This window comes from Diabrotica undecimpunctata, chromosome 3 (genome assembly GCF_040954645.1).
Source record: "Diabrotica undecimpunctata isolate CICGRU chromosome 3, icDiaUnde3, whole genome shotgun sequence".
NCBI lineage: Eukaryota > Metazoa > Arthropoda > Insecta > Coleoptera > Chrysomelidae > Diabrotica > Diabrotica undecimpunctata.
In genome coordinates, this window is record NC_092805.1 from 9,953,239 (window position 1) to 9,977,662 (window position 24,424).

The window sequence follows — 24,424 nt, forward strand, 5'->3', positions numbered from 1 at the left end:
CAGCTATCTATCTCTTCGCCAGATAATTAAAAAGACTGGCAAAGAAGCTCCAAAAATCTTTTTTACGTCAAAAGAAGCAATAATAAAATGGCTTCAATATAAAAGCTATAGCGACATATTTTTTTTGTATAACACATCAATTTTTTTTATAATTATTAGTTATTTTCTGACCTAACTTAATAAACAGCAAATACTTAAATCTAAGGGCTTACTCTTATTTTATCTATCAACTAATGCACTACAACTAACATGTAATAAAATCACAGCAATATACTCTGCTTTTTATACTAAACTGTTCTTTGGATAATACTGGTCTCAGTACTTGTTTGTAAAAGGATCGTTTATTATGAATGGACAATGTTGAATTTTTTCAGCTAATACAATTTCTTATATCTAAGATCAAGCTCCCCTTTTTTGCTTTTTGATATGGACTTTCCAGCGCAGCCTTGCGTCTAGGGTGATGTCCAAGTATTTTACTGATGTTGCATAAAGAACTTGGGTATCATTTATTCTAACTTGGAAATTTTCTATTTTTTTACTTGTAAAATTAATGTGTGCAGATTTAGTCTCCTTAAATTTTATTCGCCATTTCAGGTATTTATTTTATTTACCGATAGTTGTGTGTCCTATCGCTAGTATGGCTGTATCATCCGCGAAGCTGACAATAATGTTTTGTTCTAGCTCTGGAATGTCACACGTATACAATAAGTACAGGACCGGACCTAATACACTCCCTTGTGGCACGCCACCTTTGGTCTCCCTTAAGTCGGTGTGCTCTTCTTCTTGTTTTACTCTGGAATAATCTATTCGCAATGAGTGATTCTAAGATTTCTAAATACGGTTTAGGCATGAACGTTCTTAGTTTATAGTTTAAACCCTTATGCCAGACTTTATCAAACGCCTGCGCTACGTCCAAGAAGATTGTAGAGCAGACTTTCTTTTCTTCTAATGTTTTTTATATTATATTCGTTATTCTGTGAACTTTGTCTATAGTGGAATGTCTATTTCTGAAGCCAAATTGATGATTTGCTATAAGATTTTTTATTTATGTTATTGGTTTTAATACAATAGAAGTTTTTCTAATAGTTTTGACATCACCGGAAGGAGTGATATTGGTCGATAGGATGTCACTTTATTAGGAGGTTTACCTGGTTTGGCGATCATAATGACTTCGGCTACTTTCCAGAGTCTGGGAACATATCTCAATCTAAAAGCAGCATTTATTAGGTGTGTCAGCTTAACTATGGCTATACAGAGGAGCTATACGCACAGTGATCAAATCAAGTTGTCAATAAATGTAGACTTTCATTGTTGCATCATGTGCGGTTACTGCTAATGCCTGATGTAAACACGGCTTAACCAAATGACAGAATATGACACGGGTAAGATGAATGGCGGCATTAGAATTAGGTATTAGCGATACTATATTATTTATCTATGGGATCAGGCCCGACCAGAGGGGGGGCTGGGGGAAGGGGCAAAATCCCCGGGGCCCAAGGGAGCCCGGGCCCGGCCGTTAGCAAATTTAAAAAAATTCCTTTTATTAAAATATTTTACATTGAATTTGCTTGCGGTTTTAATTATGAAATTATTATAAGGAATATTATGCATTTGGAAAAGGCAATATGCAAGAAATTATTTCTTTGCATAAGTTACAATTAATAAAAATATATTGGGAATACATTGCGCGTGGGAGCCCCTGATCGGAAGCTCGCTCTATCGGCCACTGCCACACGATTCGCAGAAGCGCTGACCTTGCCGCGTGAAAGTGTTGGTACCCATCAACTACAGAAGTCAACTACTTCAAACTATTGTCGCTACTTTGGATGTTGAGAGTAGTAATATAGAGAGCCTAATTGATGATTTAAGTGCCTTAAGAAATAACTGGGACAAGATATTGTCTGCTTGCAAACATGTTGCAAATGCTTATGGTATCGAACCGGAACTCTCCACTTCCCGTGCGAGAAAGAGGAAGATTTTTCACGATGAAACAGCTACAGAAGATGTAATGTTAAATTTATCCCCGGAAGGACGCTTCAAAACAGAAGTTTTTTACATACACAATAATTGATGTTTTGGTGGCCAACCTGAAAACGAGGTTCACAGCACTGAGAGAAATCGAAATGAAATTTTCATTTTTATGGAAGTATAACGAAATGGACGAGAATACGATCTCAGAAAGTTGTGTAAGATTCGCCGAAGAGTACAATTCAGATGTAAGCAGGGATCTAGTTGATGAAATGATTTACTTGAAAACTGTTAGTAAATCCCTTAATGTAACAAATCTTTTCCCCAATGTGTGCATTGCTCTTCGCATATTCTGTTGCCTACCAGTATCCGTTGCTCAAGCCGAGAGATCATTTAGTGTTTTGAGCCGAATTAAGAATTGTTTAAGATCTACTATGGGTCAACAACGATTATCTGATTTGGGACTGTTAAGCATAGAGTCGAAACATGCAAAAACTCTTGATTTCGACCACGTGATCCAAAACTTTGCGGATATGAAAGCAAACTGAAGTTATGTTGTAACTAACAGTTCTATTGTAAATAATTAAAAACAAAGTTTAATTGTTAAAACTGTTTTAATTTTCTTCCTTCCTGTGTCAATAGCATGAGTGTTCACTATTACATATCCCAGTTTATGAGTTATCAGATTTTTGGGAATTTTCGTTCAACTGGGTTTGGGGGGGGGGGGGGGGGGACCCGGCCGGGTCTCATCCCCGGGGCCAGGCCTGGTTTTGGGCGGCCCTGTATGGGATTAGCGTTTGTATAGTAATAAAATAAAGAATACAAATAAGAAAAGTGTGTCTGTCAATGTTGGACCTAGAGTGAATACATATTAATGGTTTTTTGCAATGATTTCAACTTCTCTCAAAGCGTTAACAGCTTTGAGAGAAAACTAGCACAAAGTAACATTAAACAAATAAACCAAAAATGCATCGAAGAGAAGACAATCTTCTACATAAAAATATGAGTATCTAAGCTCCAGAAGATGTACAAAGAAAAAAAACAGAGAACTAAATTCAAAAAGAGAAAAAAAGAAAGAAAAATAGCAAGGAGCCTGCGCACACATTGAATAATGTGCGCAGTTCAACGTACAATAGTACTGCGTAAAGTACAATACAACATAACATAAGTAGAAGAATGGGAGACTATTATAAAGAGCTGCTCACAGAAAAATGCTTGGAATTTATAGAAACAGTTACAGAAAAACAGCAAACGTGAATGCATGCATAGTTGGAAAAAACATAGGAAAGAAGTTGAAGAATGAAGAGACACAGTGGCTGTCATGATATGATATTGTTAGGCAACCCGGACTACTAAAATATGTATCGTTGGTTGCTTAAGGCGTGCAGACAATCATTATGTTCGTTATGTCATATGTCATGGTATTGTTAACACTCGAGAAGTTAATTCATCTTAAAATAAAAATTCTGTTGTAGAGTTTAATAATATTCGAAATATTCAGGAGTCTTGTGAGTTAGTCACAAACACACGTAAAATTAAGTGAATAAATTTAGTGGCTGTACTAACCCAAAAAAATACTTTTGAAGAGGAACTTAGGATTAATATGAATTTATTAGTATGTAACTTAGCAGTTACTCCTAAAAAGTTACAGCAAATTAAAACAGCAGTACTTCAAGATGAAGTGCTACAAATTATTGCTAAATATTTTCAAGATTTTCAACTGGACAAATTCGAGAAATGAAGTCAAATTTTCGGTTAAATTATTGATTTTCGGCATGGTAGGTATACATTAGATGGACTCATTTAGAGGATGACAATAGATAACTAAATAAATAACTAACTAAATAATAAAATTTATTGTACACACAATTTTTACTAAGAAAAGGACATATGTTATGATATGATATTGTTAGGCAACCAGGACTACACATTTTGGCATCGCTGGTTGCCAAGGTGTGGAGGCGATTGTTATGTTTCGTCGTGTGTATCTAAAAATAAAAGATAATAAGTTCGAGATATTACGAAATTGACAGTGGTGGTCAAACATAGTTCCAGAAGAAATGGAGTAGAAGAGAGAATTATATAAACATGGAGAACACATCTTCAAATTACCAAGGTCGCCAAAAAAGAAGCGAAAGTAGCAAAAGCTAAAGCAGAAACGTTTACGAATATATACGATTAACTTAATACCAGGGAGGTAAAAATAGAGCAAAAAAAGCCAAACATTTGAATCATATTACATGTATCCGAGTAATAACCTATGATCACGAAAAAGCTGTCAAAAACTGATGGTAACAGCACTTTGACAGTTTATTAAATGAAGAATTTGATAGATAACCAGTTAAGTGAATGGAAACAGTAACAAAATGGCCATGAAAATAACAAACGAGAAAGTTATCCAAGGTCCAGATAAAAACAATCAAGAAACAAGTTGGTTAATAGGTGTTTAATATAATTATGGAAGTGGGACAAACGACAGACGAATAGCGAAGCAGTATATTAGTATTATGGAATTATCATCATTTATAATAAATATTGCCTCTTCTTTGCTTTAATACCATTTTATCTGTTTCAGCTTTTCTCTCCTCCCTCTCTTCTACTCCTGTACTATTGTTTCAGTGAGAATTCTTCAGTTTTTCACACTATTGTTTCAAGTTTCTACAATCATTGCTTCCTGTATGTTTTTTTACCTGTCGTTTGTAGCCCCTCCCACCTTTTTAACCCATACTTTTTATTTTTGTTTTTTCTTTTGCCTATTGTCATTAAGTAGTAAGTCTTCTTTTAATTTTAACACTATCAGATCATCATTTAATTCTATTTATATCCGCATTTTTACATACCCTTCTGCTTCATAATCTAAGTATTCTATCTCAATTCGATTCTTTAAAACCTTTCCATATATTCGACTCATAGATCCGGTTACAGCTATTCTTCGGTAATTTTCACAATTATTTTTATTACCCTTTTTATGGATAGTACCGAGGTATGATATCTTCCATTCCGTAGGAATTTCGCTTGTGTTTATACATTCTTAAAATAGTTGTCGAAGATATTCGTACAATTTTTTCGTTCCGTACTTAAAAAATTCTCCGGGTATATCCCCTGGTCCGGGTGCATTGTGCCTCTTCAGCTGTTTACATATATTTTCTCTGTTGTTAATCTTATTGGCGAGCCGACTATTGAAATTCTATCTTGGTTTTGATTTCCATGTTCTTGAAATTCGACTGTATTCTCTACCAAAAGTTCTTTGAAATACTCTTTTCAGTTTCCGGTTTTATGCTCTGTATTACTTCTTTATTCTTTTCTTTTCTCAATTTTTTTATCAGTTTCCAGCTTTCTGTGCTTCTGGTTCCTCATAAATAAGTATTTATTCGTTGGCAGTTTCTTTCCCAAGACTCGTTCTTCTTCTTAGAGATTTTCCTTCGCAATTCTGCTTGTTTTTCTTTATATTTTATTTTATCTTGTATTGATTTGGAGCTTAAATATTGTTGGTATAGTTGTCTTTTACATTTTATTTCTTCCTCTATTTTGTTATCACACCAGTATGGTTTGTTTACCTTAGGTTATATGTAGTATCCCATTGCTTCACGTGCTGCTTCGTGTAAACAGTTTTTTATATGTTCATAATTATAACTGGTCGATATTCTTATTCTCCGTTCATAAATTGTTGAGAGCACGAAATGTGCCTCAAACTCATAAAACGGTCGTAAATCATAGGCGTTCCTAAGGTGTTTATTCATTAAATAATAATATAATGTTTTAATACTGTTATATATATATATATATATATATATATATATATATATATATATAATATTAATAATATTTTAATACTAATATATTTAGCAAAAAAACAATTAAAACTTTCACTGCTAATGTTATGTAATTATATTATATTAATAAAAATAAGAATTTAACCATTAACAATTTTGTAAATAAGAATACCTTATCTCTTTGGATATTTCAATACTAATCTTCGCGTTTAATCACTTTACTAGAAAACCTGGAATTCATATCCGAAGGTACTATTCGTTGCAAGATAATTAGGATGGAATTCCCCATATTTTTAATAATATAATGGGTATGCTTTGGCCACGTGCCTCGTTTGTTCAGTTTATATTCGAAACTTAACTTAAAAAGGTGAAGTTATTACGAACGAAAACAATTTTTTTGTTTAGTACGTTTTTGATCGCATGTAATTTATGGCTCGTCGGTGTGTCCGCGTCTACGGCAGTAATTAGCGTCTCGAATATTTCTTTTGCGAATTATATGCAGTGCGTGAGTGATTTTTTATTCCATATACCTACGAACATATACGTACCTTTCGCTCGTGCTCGTTTTGTTGGATTGTTTGTGATAGCTTCATCATCAACATCATCAAGTTTTACACCGGTACTGTTGCGTACAGTCAGTAAGTCTGTCTATTCACCAAGAGAGAAGACTATTGTCCTGAATGTTCACGATGCTCTGGTTTCTCAGAATTCCACAAACACTGTTCGCAACATAGTCGAAAGTTGTGTAAACATGACTGGCGTAGGAGAGTCAACTATATATAGGTTCCTATCAGAAAGAAAAAAACACGGTATAGCTAACCCAAACACAAACGAACACTTAAAGAGAGGGAAAAAGCCTATTGAAATTGACGAATTTGCCAAAAATGGTATTCGAAGGAAAATTCATGGATTTTTTTTTTCAAAAAAGAAATACCAAACCTAAACAAAATTTTACAAGAAGTTAGAGACGATCCGGATTTGCCTCATATCGGACGAACTAAATTGTGGCAAGTTTTAAAAGAATTAAATTTCCGGTGGGAGAAATCAGACTGAAAATCACTTTTGATTGACCGGGAGGAGATAATATGTTGCAGAAGAAATTATCTAAGATTCATACGCTGATTATCGCTCATTATCTACGAAAATTCCGGGCTGAAGGAAGGTCCATCTTCTACCAGGATGAAACGTAGGTAAACTCAGGTCATACTCTAAAAAAATTTGGTCAGATAAAAATATATTAAGCTCCAGGCAAGCCTTTATGGAAGGTTGGTCTACTGGTATCTCCCCACCTTCTGGTAAAGGCAGTAGATTAATAATTTCTCACATTGGCAGTGAAAAAGGATTTGATAAGCATGGTTTGATAAAATTTCAGTCCAAAAGCTTAAAATACTATCACGAGGAGATGATAGCTGATGTTTTAGAAGAGTATTTTGAGCAGATGATTGAACACATACCACCAAATTCAATGATAGTATTAGATAATGCACCTTATCATTCACGACTAGTAGAAAGACTTCCAACGACTGCGTGGAAGAAACAGGATATTTTTGACTGGCTGCGGAATAAGTATCTGCCTTACGAAGATAGAATGGTAAAAGCAGAACTTCTAAAAATTGACGGCAACACAAATCTAAGTTCAAGAAATACGTAGTTGACAAAATGGCGGAAAGGCGAAACATTACAGTCCTTAGACTTCCACCCTACCACTGCGAAATAAATCCAATTGAACTCATTTGGGCACAAATGAAAAGTTATGTGGCTAGAAAAAATACGTTATATAAAATACAAGCTGTACGTGAATTGTAATACGAGTCTTTACAACATATTACAGAACAAAACTGGAAAGATGCAGTAAGGCATGTAATAGAAGAAGAACAAAAAATGTGGGATCCTGATAACATAATTGATGCGACCGTAGAGACACAACCGCTAATTATTAACCCTCAAGATGACTCGGATTCCGAAGTTGATCCTATTTATTTTGAATTTGAATAGTTTTCTAATCGTAATTATATAAGGTAAATAATAATAGTTGTAATCGTAAGGTATTAAAGGGGAAAGGCGCAAAATGTCGCCTGTCAAAATGTTCAATGTGTTTTAAACGTATCCATTTTTTTTTTCAAATCCTGAGAAAACTAAACAGCATTTTTGAAAAATTTAAAGGCAGAATGAAATATTTTTTAGAATAAATAAAAAGTTTCTTTTGCATGCAATATTTTCAATTAAAAATTATACTATATTTTCTCTTTTATTTTCACCCCTATTACATAACATATTAAAATAAACATTGTAGAAGTTTTCAGGGACTTTCTGCCCTGAGTAATAATGTAATCTTTCATTCTGCGTTTAAATTTTTCAAAAATATTTATTAGTTTTCTCCGGATTCGAAAATAATGGATACATTTAAAACACATTAGAAATTTTGCCAGGCGACATTTGGCGCCTTTTTCCTTAATTAAATAAATGTATCTTTTACAAATGGCAAGAAACTTTTTATTTTTGAATAAAATAAATAAGTTTTATTAAAAAATACAATTTACATAAGTACAATTTAAAAAATATATTTATTTAGTTCAAATAAATGTTTCAATCATATACTCTACAACACTGGTCGTTCATCTCTAACCATTCAAAATACCCCCGTAATAGGGTTATAAGGTATTGTATTCCTTCAGATATAAGGTGGGTTAGTCGAAAACGTCTTAAACCGTTAGTTTTAGGTTGGTTTTTACTATTATATCGTATTACCTATCCTCTCTGTATTTCAGTTTTCTAATTAGGGTTAAACTTGTAGTGAGCTATCAACAAATTGTGAACCGACTGTAGGGGCGGGAATTTGTAACTTCTCATCCAGTCTATTTTTGAATAAGTCTTGGGTACTTTCTTCATCTGGGCTTCTGATGTTGTATCTTCGTTCCTGTATCTTTTCTGTCTTCTTTATGTCTATATGTGTTTCTCTCTTTTGTCTTCGGATTGGAAGTGTATTTTTGAACGTAATAAATAGTGATCGTTACCGCATCTTGCGCTTCTCTGCACTTTTACATCTCATACTCTCAGTCGGTTTTTTTGTTTTGTTACAATATAATCGATTATTGATATTATGTTTCGTGTTTCCTGACGTGTCTTTTCCGTATTTTCCTACTATTTCATCCAGGGCCGCCGCTAAGGTATTGGCCGCCCGTGTGCAACTTAATATTTGCCGCCCCTCTTCCAACACTTTAAACATACATACTATTATTTAAAGAAATGTGCAGAAGATGCATAATATAACAATAATAATTTGTAAATAGATAAATACTTACTTGAACATTTAGACTAATCTCTATGATCCAACGTCCATATATTATCCTAATGTATATCCTATGTATCTCTTAATATCCTAATATCCCATCCTAATATCCTAATTTAAACGTCCTTTATCCTAATTTGATAACCATGATCCAACGTACAGAACGTCCAAAATTAAAATAAACCGTGAATAGAAACATAAACACATAAAAAACTAAAAACGCACTTTTCGGGCTTTCGTCTTTTTTTGACAATATCTATAATGTCCAATGTCGCACACACTTCATGTTCTATAGACAACATTGCTAAAGCAGAAAGTCTATCTTGCTTCATTGAGGATCGAAAATAGTTTTTAATAATCTTAAGTTTTGAAAACGACCGCTCACACGTAGCTACAGTAACAGGTAGAGTTAGGAATATACGTACTATTATAGTTAAGTTGGGAAATGTTGATACAAGATTATTTTCGTAAATATATTCAAGAATATCACTAGGATTTTTTCTGCGGAAAAAAATGGTTGAATAGCTTTAATTTCTTCATATAAATCGGTTGCACTAATGTCACTATCTGAGCTGTTTATGTCTGTAAGGGCTTGATTCACTTTCTCACAATTGGTTTTAAGTTCATCATCGTTTTTAACTTGGGTTATGCCATAATATATTACACTAAAAATGTCTGTATGCTGTTGAAATAATTGGAACCGTTCTTCAATTATTTTATGGCAGCATACAAAATCTTAAAATAAAAATTTATTTTAAATGACAATTCCGGAGATAATATAGGTTCATTTTCATAGTTCAATTTATCGAATTCTCAACTAAGACTGAACAGAAGACATATTAATCCATCTATAAACATAACCATAGTAACAATATTATAACAGAAACTTTACAACCACTTGGCTAAATTCTTGTAAAGTATCTACGTGTGAAATCCCAAATAACTGAAGTCCAAAAGCCGCCAGCCGCTTTGAATTAAAAAGTATTCACGAAACTGCTTTAAGACTGTACCTGCAAAAGGGCGGCAGTTCATACAATAAATAATATTTTCTGACATTTTTTTTAGATTAGGATAAAAAAAGAAGTATACATGATAAATGAAACGCATTTGAGTATTATCACGTACTGAATAATTATTATTGTTTGGAATATTAGAGTTCACAGAATTATCTGAATTATTACTATTTAATTATTTGAATTTATTTTCGTTTTAAAAAAGTAGTATAATCACTGGACTGCTTTTGGCCGCCCCTATTGTTGGCCGCCCGTGTGCGATGCACACTTGGCACACATTGTAGCGGCGGACCTGATTTCATCCGCATCTTTCATCATTTTGTCAAATCTCAAAACTTAAATTTCATGCCATAGATTTTGAAGATTAGGCTCTAGCAATTGAAACTCTATTGTGATCGGTCAATGAATAGGATATATTATATTGATCTCATGGGAATCATAAAAAATGGCAAAAATCGGGCCACGGTTATTTATTTAACACATTTATTTGCGGCAAAATATAAAAATTGCATACGAAAGCTGCACTCTTTACCTTTGAAACGCATCTTGATTTTTGTCGACAGGACACTTAAATCAAAAGATTTTATTTTAGAACATTGATTTCGTACGCGTAACTGATATTTAAAATCGCCGATTGCTTCAAGCGTTGTTTCTGAGAGAATGGTTCATTCTACATAAAAAAATGCTAGTTAGTATTTTTGTTTAGAATGATCTTAGCTACGTTTTTTATTAAAAACATTTTTTTCTATGGCATAGAGATTCTTGGTAGAATAATAGACATAGTAGATAATAGAATAAAATAGATAAAAACTGATGAACATATTTCCAAATGAAGAATTGTTGTTTAGTGTAATTTGGAATCAACAGACATGGAGAACGTGATAACATAATGTTGATGGAGAGTACTAGTGATCTTCATAATAAAAACTAATTGAAAACAATTTTTATTTTGTATTAAATAACAAGATGGTTACAGATTTCGTTTTGCATTGCATTTATTTCGATAACACCAAAGGTTATGAACACATTTTAGAGAGTAAGAGATGTGTGAACAGTTAAGATTTAATAGGTTCATTTTATTATATGTAAATTAACAGTTAATTATCGAATTTATTAGTTCCAGTGTCATAAAACATCTTTGAACACACATCCATTACCATTTAATTTATTAACTTAACAACATTCGAGATAAATGCATCATATAATATACTATTCGGTTTTTGGCTTCACTGAAGCTATTATGTTTTGGATGAACACTGATTTATATAGGAAAATAGATAGGATGGAGCCGGCGATGGCTCCAAACCAGTAGACTATCACATGTTCCACAAAGGTATTTCCATCACAACCAAGCTTCAAAGATGTCGCCAACGCTGGGTTGAAGTAACCTCCGGAGAAGTTGAATGCTAAAAAAAATCCACTATTATTTCAAGAACTGTGATGCATGATATACAATAAGAAACAAACATAAAAAGACATTTTGTAATAATATTTTTAATTTTTAAACTAGTCTCTGATTTTTTAGATATTTAATGAAAAGATGCATTTGAATTCGTTAACACATTTACAAAGCATCAGATACTCGGTAGGCTGACCTCAGTGTCATCTTCGAGTTCAGCGACCTCGAAAACCCCCCTAACTATGAGTTTTGGTTAACTACATAACGAGTTTTTACAAATCTCTAGATGAAGACGTTGATAATAATCTTACTGAGTACAGGTACTCTGGAGGCTATTGCTGGTATGATATATGCATGTTCGGTTACCTCAAAAACCCTGCGACAAATAAAATTGGTCTAATTTAAATCAATACTAATGATTTTGTTCGTTGCCGTGCGATGGGGGATGCAATCAATTGTCATCTGCAGTCAGTCCACTCGATTTTTTTGACTTCCTCCTGTTTTATCGTATCTTTCTCAAATTTTTTCTGACTTTTCTCGGACCCCCTTTAAATTTTTACTGATCCTTCTAATTTTTTCCGTAAATGGGAGTAAATTTATCATATTCTTCCTCAACAATTTCTTAATTTGAGACTAAACCCATTCACTGGGGTAAAGCCGTTCACGGGAGTAAACCCATTCACGGGAGTAAACCCGTTCACGGAAGTAAACCCACTTACAGAAACCAGTTCGTTCTACTTTAGATGGAGCATGTGTGAAATGCAGATCATATGCAAGAATTAAACAAACATGGAAAATACAAATTACTTCAAAATTGATTTATTCATTCGTGACAACTCATTTTATTTTCGAAATAATTATTTAATTAATTTTGCATATAATTTTACAAAAAGTTCTTCCTCAGTCTACAGATCTCAATATCGACAATGCCTCCCTTCTACTAACGGCTTTTTCTAGAGTTTCCTAACATTAACGTGCCTGCCGAAGTACTGAATCTCAGTCTAGTCGACCTTGCCTTTCAACGTCATCTTCCAATGATCTTCGTGTTGTCTGTGATGTGGATTCTTGCTGCTGTCTACTTAATCTAGCTTCAAAAATCTCCTCTTCGTGACGATGCGGATTAGATTCCGCTTTTTGAGCACGTTGTTCTTCATTTTGCTGAACTCTAACTTCCATTCTTCGAGCATTCCTAGCTTCCTTTCGTTCTTTATCGTTATAATATTTTTTAGGCCTTACCATATTCGCAGCCAAAATTTTAGGGTCATCAAACTTTCAAAAGAATTAAAAATTAATTTTTTTAAAACAATAAACTTCTAACTTGATATAAAGTATTATTAAGGTTTAAATTATTTTGTTAATAAATCTTACCTTAACCCTTAACTGGTGACCATGCGTCTCACAGACTCCGCACGTTTATTAACGCGTCTGCGTTTCTCGCCACGAATACGTATGAATCAGTAATTCCATGGTACAATGAATACACAAGGTATGATATTGCGCATGACATTTGACAGCTGGCCCAGGAGTGTGACGTAGTTAAGATCGCCTGAACCACCTCGAACCCATTATTACAGCTTAACGTACACATTAATTTTGGAATTATGGTTAAAAAGTGATCTAATTTTTTTTTAAATGTTTTGTTTTGGTTATAATTGAATAAAAAATATATTTTCAGTAGCGTAAAACCTTTACTTCTCCTAGAGATTCAGGCGAAATATTTATTTTTGTTTTCATACATATACTAATAATATAAGTACTCTTTTTGTATGCAAATCGCTTGAAATTTAAAAATTTTCTGCAGAGGAAATACTGTGAATAGGTAAATAGTAGTAGATTTGCTTATTCTGATTCACTGTCACTCACTTCCAAGCAGTTTTACTGAAATAAAAACAAAATAGAGTACAATAGAGAAAAATCTGTTTTACAATTCAATATGCTATTTTAGATGAGTTATAATGAAATTTAGTAAAATAAAAAATATACACATTACTATAACCTACCGATTATTATATGCAAAATTTACTTATCAATATAATAATATGAAAATAAGACACAAATTAGTTCAAACGCAAAACACAATAAATATTGACTTCAGACGACTTTACACCGGCAAGACAGAAAGCTTGTATAAAAACAAAAGTTCAACAATAATATCGGTTATCAATGGTGACTATTGCAAATTGCAAGTTATGAGATAATAAATATATTTTAAAGTATCTCAATACTGACTGAGTCATCTATTTTATAATAGAAAAATAATTTAGATATAAGCTTATATATGTGTCTTTATACAAATGGTGTTTAGTTACTATTTATTTATACTGAAAGTTTTTATTTGCCATTGTATATCTGGTTTTGTACCTTTTTCAAAGTACGCTGTGCAATTGCTTGTTGCAATAGTGACAATGAAGATAAAATCTTTAGGTTTCATACATTTCCTAAAGATAGTGTGACCAGAAAACTGTGGATTATATCTTGTTGTAGATATATATATATATATATATATATATATATATATATATATATATATATGTGGCTAAACACCCCTTTAGGGGTTACGCCGCTTACGCTCTCTAGATCTATGTTTTGAGGTAGATCAGTCCTCATGTTCCTTATTTAATTTTCTCAGTTATTTTTCTCCATTGTGTCCTATCTCTGGTTTTTCCTTTCCACTGTCGTATGCCCGCCTTGTTGAGATCATTTACAACTTCTTGTAACCATGTAGATCTTGGTCTTCCACGTCTTCTTTTGCCAGCTGGTGTCCATTCCAATATTGAGAATATCGTCGTAGTTGATCCTGATCTCCATACGTGTCCTAGCCATTTTGCTCTTTGTTGTTTTATTTTACACACTATATCTTCCTTAATTTCTTCCAGTAGCTCAAGGTTCGTTCTTTGTCTAAATTCATTTTCATTTATTTTTATTGGTCCCAGTATTGCTCTTAGTATTTTTCTTTCTTGTATTCTAAGGTTTTCCTCTTGTTTTTTTGTCATGCTGAGGGTTTCGGCTGCATACATCATCGTCGGTCGAATTATTGTTTTGTATACCTTCATTTTCGATTTCTTACTCAATAGTTTATTTTTTAGTAATTTCTTATTTGCATGGAAGGTCTTATTTGCTGTAATAATCCTTTCTTTGATTTCTGTTTCTCTTTCTCCATTGTTTGTTATTAATATTCCCAAGTACTTAAATTTTTCGACTTCTTCAAAAATGTATTCGCCTAGTCTAACCTTTTTGTTTTCGAAGTTTTTATCAAATCTCATTATTTTTGTTTTTTCTTGGTTTATTTTTAATCCCATTACTTTTCCTTCTGTTACCATTTCATTTAACATTTTTTCCATTGTTTTTCTATTTTTTGTTATTAGCACAATATCGTCAGCGTATGCTATTATTTGTCCTTCTCTAGTTCTAAGGGTACCTTTGTTTATTTTCCTGACGATGTATTCCAGGGCAAGATTAAACAGGGTTGCTGATAACGAATCTCCTTGTCTAACCCCTTTATTTATGACAAATTCTTCTGTGTCTCCTACTTGAGTTTTTATACTCACTACAGTTCTACTCATTGTCATTTTTATTAATCGTCTTAATTTGTTTTGTATTCCCATTTCTTTCAGAGCTACCATTAATTTTGATCTTTTTATTGTATCAAATGCTTGCTGAAAATCTATAAAAAGCAGTTCAATTTCTATTTTATATCCATGAGCTTTTTCCATAATTTGTTTAACTGTATGTATGGCATCTGTTGTAGACTTTCCCTTAATAAATCCGCATTGATAGTGTCCTATGATATTCGTCATAGCGTTGGTCAGTCTTCGATGTATTAAGGTCGACATAATTTTATATGCTGTGTTTAATAGCGTCAGTCCTCTGTAGTTATTACACATTTGTTGGTCTCCTTTTTTATGAATCGTGATAATTTGTCCTTTGTTCCATTCTTCCGGCATTTTTTCTTCGTCCCATATGTCTTTTATTAAATTGTACAGTTTTTCTTTTAATTCTTCACCACCATATTTTATAAGTTCCATATTGATCCCGTCTGATCCTGAAGATTTACCATTACGGCTGCTATTTATAATTTCCTCAACTTCCTCTTTTGTTGGTCTTTCTAGCTGGTTTCCTAACATCATTGTCTCTTCTTCTACGTTTTCATTTAGGTCTTGATCTTCTTGCTCTGTTAATAATTCTTTAAAATAGTGAGTCCAAATTTCTTTATACTCTTCGTCATTTTCTGATACTTTTCCATTTTTATCTTTTATGCCTTTTATCTTTCCTTTAAAAGTTTTGTTTTGCTCGCTAATTTTCTTATAAAATGCTTTTGTGTTTCTGTTCTTACTTTCTTTTTCTATTTCTTTTATCTTATCATCTAACCAGGCACGTTTAATTTTCCTTATTTTTTTCTTACATTCATTCCTTATTCTATTGTATTCTTCCCTATAATCCTGTCTATTTGTTCTTATCCACATTTGTCTAATTTCTATCTTCTTTTTTAGCATGTTATGGCATTCTTCATTATACCATTCTTGTTTTTTTTTGTTTCTTTTTATTCCTATGTGTACATCCGCTGTTTCATTTATACATTTTTTTAAATTTCTCCATTCTGTTTCTATATCCTTTGTATATTTACACTGTTCCTTTAGTTTTTTGTTCATGTCATCAGCATACTTAATCCTTATGTCTGGAGCATTCAGTTTTTCTACGTACCATTTGTCTTTCATTGTCGTGTTTTTTAGAGTTCTTTTGACTTTTTGTTTTACCTTTGCAGTCACCATAAAATGATCTGTGTCTGCATGCGCACCTCTGTAAGTTCTCACGTCCGTAACCGATGTTTGTTTCCTTCTTGTAATCAGAATATGGTCTATTTGGGACCATGTTTTTTGGTCTGGGGAAATCCATGTTACTTTATGGTATTTAGGATGTTCGAAATTTGTACTAATGATAATCATATTGGTACTAGCTGCTAGGTTACATAATCTTTGACCATTGTCATTTGTTTTTTCGTGTAATGTGTGTTTACCTGCTACTTGGTTAATGTAGTCTTCCTTACCTACTTGGGCGTTAAAATCTCCCATTACCAGTATTGTGTCTTCTCTAGGTAAATTCTCCATTTCTCGTTCAAGTTCCTCATACATTTTGTCTTTTTCCTCCGCAGCAGCACTTTCAGTTGGAGCATATACGTTTATGATTGATATATTAAATGGTTTGGCGTTAATTCTCAGGTAAGCCATACGTTCATTTATTGGTTTAAATTGCATAATGTTATTTTTTATTTTTCCCATAATTATGAAAGCAACTCCATATTGACCTTGTTTTCCATGTCCCGAATACTGTAGTGTGTAGTTTTTTTTATTTATTTCTCCTTGACCTGCCCATCTAATTTCTTGAATCACTGCAATATCAATTTGGTATCTTTCTAGTTCTGAGACAATCTCCTGCATTTTTCCTGGTTCAAGCATTGTTCTGATGTTCCACGTACTTATTTTTAGTTCATCGCGTTTTTTCATTTTTCTATTATATTTTTTCCTGCTCGTCTGTTTTATCTTATCTAATCTATTCATGTCCTTTTCCTTTGTCATTTTCGTTTCCGTTTTTTGTTGTGTGTACGATATTTGTTGTTTTATCGGTTTTTTGGCGTGTCTTGGTTTGCCTTTTCCAGTTCATTCTTCTCTTTGTTCCATTTCCATATAGCCCCGTCAATATTTAATTTTTGATAACCTACTCTGGTGTTCATACCTTTTTCTTGTTGAAATTTTGCAATTTTCCGTATTTCTTGTTGGATCTTCATCTCTTCTTGCGTTAGATCGTTATTGATGTATATTTCTGGCTTTGATGCCCTTAGTTTGTTTTTGTTCTTCATGATTTTAATTTTTTCATTTCTGTTTTTTAGTTTTACAAGACATGTTTTGTCGCCTATTTTATAAGCATCTTCTATTTCTACTTTAATGCCTAATTCTTTTTCCACGAAATTTGCCATAATCTCGTTGACTACATTTGGGTTATTTGTATCCATCGGTAGACCCTGGACAATAACATTGTTAGCCTTTCTCTCTTTCTCGAGCTGTTCTACCTTCATTTTCACTATCTTTAGTTCCTGCTTCATTTCATCATTTTCCTTTTTTAGTTGTTGGTTACTTTGTTTGAATTCATTTATTTCTTTTTTTAATTCTCTGAGGTCATTTCTATATTCTCGTTGTTCTTCTTTTATTCCTTTTACCTCCGTTGTTAGATGTTTTGTTTGATCTGTTAAATTTTGCATCATTTTTAAAAGCTGATCTATTTTGTTTTCATCTTTCTGTTGTTTGGTTGGTGTTCTGGTAAGTTTCTTGCTCTTGTTGAAAATATCTTCATCATCTTCCTTTCGACTTCTTTTTTTATTGTCTTCTGAGGTGTAGTCATCATCGCTATCCATTTTTATTTCTTTTTTATGTATTTTTTACTCTATATTATAGCAAGCGGTAAGTTCTAGTTCTCCGGTCAACCCGTCAGAAGCTCTAGAACTTCTCAAGCAATAATTGAGTATGAAATTTAAATTTATTAAATATTTTATTTCTTCTAAATTTTGTTTATTTAGTTAATATTATTAATTAGCGGATTTCCTTTCTTGGATTTTTGAAACTTTTTGGATAACCGGCAACGTCGCATTCAATTTGATCAAGATTTGTCTTCTTATCTGTTATTAAAAGAACTGGAATTTCTAAATGTCGTTTTGTTTTGAATACAATAAAATGTTTTAAAACTTACTTACAGGTCACTTTTTGCCAATTTTCTTTGCACTGCAGAGAGTTTATGTCCTCATACAATTTTTCACGTATAGTTTGGATTTTATTTCTCACTATTACCTCAAAAATCGGAATAAACACTGGTAAAAATGTTTAACACTTTTATTTCGCACAACGCGCTGTTGCCTATTCCGGTTGTCTGTTGTTGTAGATAGGATAATTTTAATTGTAATACTGCAAGAATTTGTTATACACATTTTAAAACTGAAGATTACCTAAGAAATCTACAACAGGAACTTTTAAATTACGTTTCTAAAAAGGGTCTAAAACTCAAACCTGAGGCAACACCTAGTCTTTATTTGCCTAAATCAACATCGGCTACCCTTTTAACCAACCAAAAGAAACGCGTACAAGGAGGCGAACACAGAGAGTCCAAAAAGTATGTTGAGCAGCTTCTTACTACTTCTAGGTCAACGACGTAAGTCTAAATCTTTATTTTTATTAATTACTAGTCATGAAACCTTAAATGGTTTTTTCATATCGATTTGTTAAGTAAGAAACTAGCCTCAGCCTGCTATGCAATTTGCAATAAGAACTGTTTCGGAGGAAATCAATTTAGCATCTACCAAAATATCATATTTTTCTTTGTTAAATCATGTTATCATTATTAAAATATACAATGTTATCATTATTATAAACAATACCAAGATAATTTTATGTGTGAATATTACAAAAATGTAATTTTAAATGTTGTGCAATATTGTGTGCCCTCACTACACTCATATTCGATGGCCAGCTAGCTCATTCGATATAAATAAAGTTGACTTTGTCATTATTTATTTTGATTTTGTGTTTAGTTCAGTAGGTACCTATATATATATATACGTACAACTTTTGTGTACCTCCATTACCACTTTTCTGTATCTTTTTAAACATCTGAAATATCGAACTCTGGAGTATAAGTTAATTAACCTGTACCTACGTGTAATAAAAGATAATTAAAACTTGTCTTATAAAGGATATCTATGTTTTATAAAGGATAAATATTATAATAACATAATTTTATCATCTCTTTATAATTACTATAATTAAATTAGCCAAATTATATAAAAAAAACTTAAAATTAAAAGTCTTTCCTATACAACTACATTCAAATGTTGCGGGAATAAGCGTTCTTGACTACGTCATGCGCGAAAGCGAACCGATTTTGGAACATTATGTATCATACCTTGTGTATTCATTGTACCATGCAGTAATTCGGTGTACCTTCCTAGCTTATAGAGTATATTCGAACTTGTTAATGAGAGGTACCTCGCTCGTCCCGTTTTCGAAATATTTACGTCGTGGAGTCTACTAGACGCAAGGTCACCAATAGTGTTATTTTAATATGGATAGTTCTCGTAAAGCTGTAAGAGTATTAGACGATGATTTCGAAGAAGTGTGCACAAAATGGTATAATGAGGCGAACAGTGACATTACTGAAGATGATGTGGAAGAAGGATATTATATAGAAAGTGATCATTTTACGGACAGTGAACAAGAACTAAGTGAAAATGAACAGCAACAAGACTCAGAAATAATATCTAGCGAAGATGAAGAAGAATGTGTCAATTCTAGTAATTATTACTATGGAGAGAATAGGTATAAGTGGAGTAAAAAGGAGCAAACTAGAAACGTCTGTACTCCTGCTCACAATATTGTTGTACTGTTGTAATTTACGGGAAAAGACGGTCTATATTAAAATCAGATATGTCACAGAAACGTTTCCTGACCCTGATGACCGCCTTAAGGTTTAACGATGCATAGGACCGAGAACAAAGAGCAAGAGATAATTCTGCTGCTGCTATCCAAGAATTCTTTGACTTATTTGTAAGCAATTCAAAAGATGCATATACGGTTGGAAAAAATGTGTGTGTAGACGAAATGCTGGTAGGCTTCCGAGACAGATGTCGCTTTAAAATGTATATTCCTAGCAAACCTTGTAAATAAGGGATAAAAATCTTATGTATGACTGATGCACGAACTGGGTATTTACATAATGCTTATATTTATGCTGGGAGAGGTTCAGATGAATTTAGCCTCACAAATGAAGAAAGAAGAATGAACATAACTACTTAAGCAGTTTTAGTACTAATAAGATTAGTCAAACATCTTTACAATACTAACAGAAATGTAACTGGCGACAACTAATTTAGTTCAGTTGATTTAGTACATCATCTACAATAACATAAACTCACTTACGTTGGCACAATGCAAAGAAATAAAAAAGAAATTCCTCCACAGTTCCTTCCGCGACCAAATCGTAATGAAGGCGACACTTTGTATGGATTTACCAAGGACCTAACACTTTTATCCCGTACAACTAAGAAAAATAAAGCTGTGATATTAATTTCTTCCGTTCATCATTCCATGAAAGTAGATGCAGATAATGGACTACCAGAAATAAATTCTTTTTACAACTTGACCAAAGGGGGTGTAGACGCGATGGATGAAAAGTGTGTAAAATATTCCTGTAGCCGCAGAACACGTAGATGGCCCTTGGCTATTTTTTTTAACGTAATGGCCCATTATGTTTAGTTCGATTCCCGAAAATAATTGGACTAGATTCAAATTTATAGAAACCCTGGCCGATGAACCATTTGCATAGAAGATATGAAATGCCAACATTACAAAGGCAGCTGAATGAACTGATCAGAAGTATCCTTGATATTCCCGAAAATAAGGCTAACGAAGAAGAAAAGCTTGAAATAAGAAAATTTTGTTACATCTGTCCATCCAAATTAAAAAGAAAAACTGCATATTTATGCACAACGTGTCACAAACCCATATGTTTGCAATGCTCTCAAAAAATTTGTATAAATTGTACCAGGGTAGAACAGATTTTTAACGTTTTTTGTGATTTGCAGGTTTTGTGCAGAATTGCAATTATGTTGTTTTTAACAATTTTTTATATAAAATGTACCTATTTTTAAACATACATATATTATATTTGTTTGTATATGTTTAATTTTTTTACGAATATGAATTTTATGTTATAAAACATGTTACCATTTTTTCAGTTTTTATTATAAGTCCTAATGTTTGATTTTTTTCTTTTTCACTAAATAAAAATGACTTTATAATATTGTTTTATTATTAAAAACTGTTTTATTGCATTTTTTAGGTGCCAGCTTGACAAAAACAGCTTTTTTAGCCAGGAGTCTGTCAGACTCATGGTCACCATTCATGTAATTAAAAAAAGGGACACCAGTTAAGGGTTAAAATTACAGTAACTAATATTTTTGGAAGATTTGCTAACTTTTTGATTACTGAAAAAGTAGTAAAATTTCCGAGTAAGGATATTTGAATCGTCTATTTGTAGAATGAATTAGCAATAAATCAAATGTATCACTTTAAGAATAAAATATGATTGATTAAGACTCAGTAGGTTGAAATGCCATTTCGTAGTTCATATTTCTTTTCTAGATGGCGCTTGACGTGTCGTGTTAGCCTTTTATTAGATTATATTGATCAAGTTAATTATTGTTTAACTTTGAATACTTAAAAATGTACTTTAAAAAGCATTTTTCTAGTGCACAAATGCAGTTATTCATGTCTTCATAATCACATAATATGATCACAAAATTTGTAGAGATTATTACCAATCGAATGTCCAAAACCTCATTCAAATCCATCTTACTTGCGGAAAATCAACAATAAGATCTATTTTGTGTATAATTAACATAGTAAAAACAAAACAGTAGAAAATTTTCACACATCCAGAAAATCCAATTATATACAGAGGGAAGAGATGAAGCAAAAGTTCATATATACTAGCAAAAAAATGTATGTTTACCTGCAACCACCATCATGGTCCCAAAAAACGCATCGAAATAATTACCCAGTTTGGCATCGGATTCGCTTAAAATTCTCGAAACGATTCTACACAGACATGTAGCTGATGCTTCGATTATCGTTCCAAGACCTGTGTCTACTTGCAGATCTGTTGTGCAGTCTTCATAGGCTTTGTCTAGGTGGGTTTCTACTAACTCTAGTGACCAAAGAACTTGAACATATCTGAAGAATATTAAGAATAAAACATATATTAATAAAAACAATACATAAATGTACAAACCTGGTAAAAGAGAAAAAGCTTTTGGTTTATCTTACCAAAAAATGTTTTATCAAAAAATTAAGTCCTGCTATGTATGTCAAGTACCTTAGTTTAAAAGGTCTACTAGTTAACTAATCTACATATTAAAAGCAAATTATCCAAATTACTGACCTGAATGTTAGAAGGGCTCCGGCTAACTGTGCACCGATCAACCAAAAGGCCGTTTTAATATCTTGATTACCTTCAATAACTTCTTCGATAGGAGAATATGGACATGCACTTGCACTTTCCCAGTTCGACCCCCACCAAACGGTCAGCAAAAATAGGTAGAATGCGTAAGCTGATATACCCCAGTTATCAGCAACTAAAAAAAGTACAAAAATAGGCAAATGAAGGATAAGTCTTAATGAAAGAGAAACTATTATTGTGATTCATTAGTCTATACACTTATAAAGGTAAATATTTCTTGATCACATCATAAAACACAAAGATCGAAGGACAGTTAATTGTTACTTATATATCTTAATGCGTAAAAAGAAATGAAGCTAGATTATTAACTCTAGGAACTATAAAAGCTAATATTTCAACTTAAATCTTAGTTGCCATAAAAATATTATTAGTGTTTAACATTTGTGCTAAATTTCAGTACGACTGCAACAACATTTACTTTTAAGTATTTTAATAATATTTTGTGCCAGGGATGAGAGAAAACAATGAACATGTTTTGTGAGATAACGATGGAAATGCGAGAGTTTGTACAATATTTAACGACAGACATGCAGATCTTTTTGCTAATTTTAATAAATATGTTGCTATAATAAAAGTAGTTTTAAAAAATAACCTCTTACCATTAAGAATAGAGAAACATCAAATCAACAGAAATATTTAACCAATATCAATTTTCTAAAAATCCTGCTGTTTACCAAAGAAGCTACTTTCACTAAAATATTGTCGTTATTGGAGATCAAATACTCCCAATTGGTAACAAATAGACTTAGGCAAATAATATATTATGTATATATATTATGTATATAATATAACATATTACGTAAAATGCATATATTGCATATTTTGTATCTTTTTAATTATATTTATAAATATTTTAAATATGAACGAGCTCAAAGAACTTTTTAGTTTTAAACACCGACTTGACGGATGCTATTCATCCGTCTCGTAATGATTAATTAAATTTATATATCTAGTTAGATGGGTGTTCTGTTCATTAGACAAGAACTTTGAAGCAATGACTAAATGAAAATCTTCCCAACCATTGAATAGGCTGTGGTACCCTGTTGATAGATTGGCGATCTAGATATCGAGATCTCACAATTTTAGACTTCGTCCTCTGGAAAATTCTTCTTCTGGCATCATAAACCTGAATGGGTCTTTTCCTGTCTGGCTATATCTTTCCATTCAAATCTCTCTTGGGCCCTTCTCCTCCATTGTCTTATATTCATGGTTTTCAGGTCTTCTTCCACGTCATCCAACCATCTCGTCCTAGGCCTTCCTTTTTTTCGCCGTCCTACCGGCTTCCACAATAATATCTTCTTTATCGTTTTCGTGTCTTCTTGTCGCTGAACATGACAGTCCTTGACTTTTCACAAATCTTAATGTCATACCCTTTATTCAGTTCATTAACCTCGTCGTTTCTCCTGATTCTTCATGTGGAGTCTTCCTATTGCACCGGGCCATATACTTTTCTCAGTATCTTTCTCTCCAATGTCCTGAGTTAGGCTTCCTCTTTTTTCATCATTACCCAGGTTTCACAACCATAGGTTACTACGGGTCTAATAAAAGTTCTGGTCATTTTGGTCCTTTTGTCTAATAATTTCGATGTCATTAATCTTTTATTAGCATAGGATTTACGATTTCTATTGGAAATACGTGCATTAATTTCGCTACTTACGGAATTCTTCTGATTGATTTCTGTGAAAGATATGTGAAGGCATCCACACGTTCGATACTATAGTTGTCTATTACTATATTATTTTCATTCTCAGGTGTTCTGTTGATGGTCATGTACTTAGTTTTTGTTTCATTTATTTTAAGCCCTCTTTTTTGTGCTTCAGGATCAATTTTCTTGAACGTTTCCATTAGTCGTGTCTTGCTTCTACTAACAATAGCGACATCGTCTGCATATGCAGTAATTTGTACTGTTTTGGTGTTTATATGG

The 24,424-nt window shown here is 32.6% G+C and overlaps 1 protein-coding gene across 2 annotated transcripts in view; it reads right to left on the minus strand.

The window, feature by feature from the left end:
* Positions 1 to 10,971: 10,971 nt before the first annotated feature.
* The window catches only part of AQP (aquaporin), a 138,742-nt gene continuing 125,289 nt past the window's right edge, over positions 10,972 to 24,424 (minus strand). For both annotated transcript variants that reach the window (XM_072525242.1, XM_072525241.1), the window contains exons 3-5: positions 22,423 to 22,615; positions 21,994 to 22,214; positions 10,972 to 11,449 (exon numbers count right to left, since the gene is read on the minus strand). In XM_072525242.1, the coding sequence (XP_072381343.1) occupies positions 11,253 to 11,449; positions 21,994 to 22,214; positions 22,423 to 22,615 (611 nt within the window). In that variant the 3' untranslated portion in view covers positions 10,972 to 11,252. The remainder of the gene's footprint in view (positions 11,450 to 21,993; positions 22,215 to 22,422; positions 22,616 to 24,424) is intronic.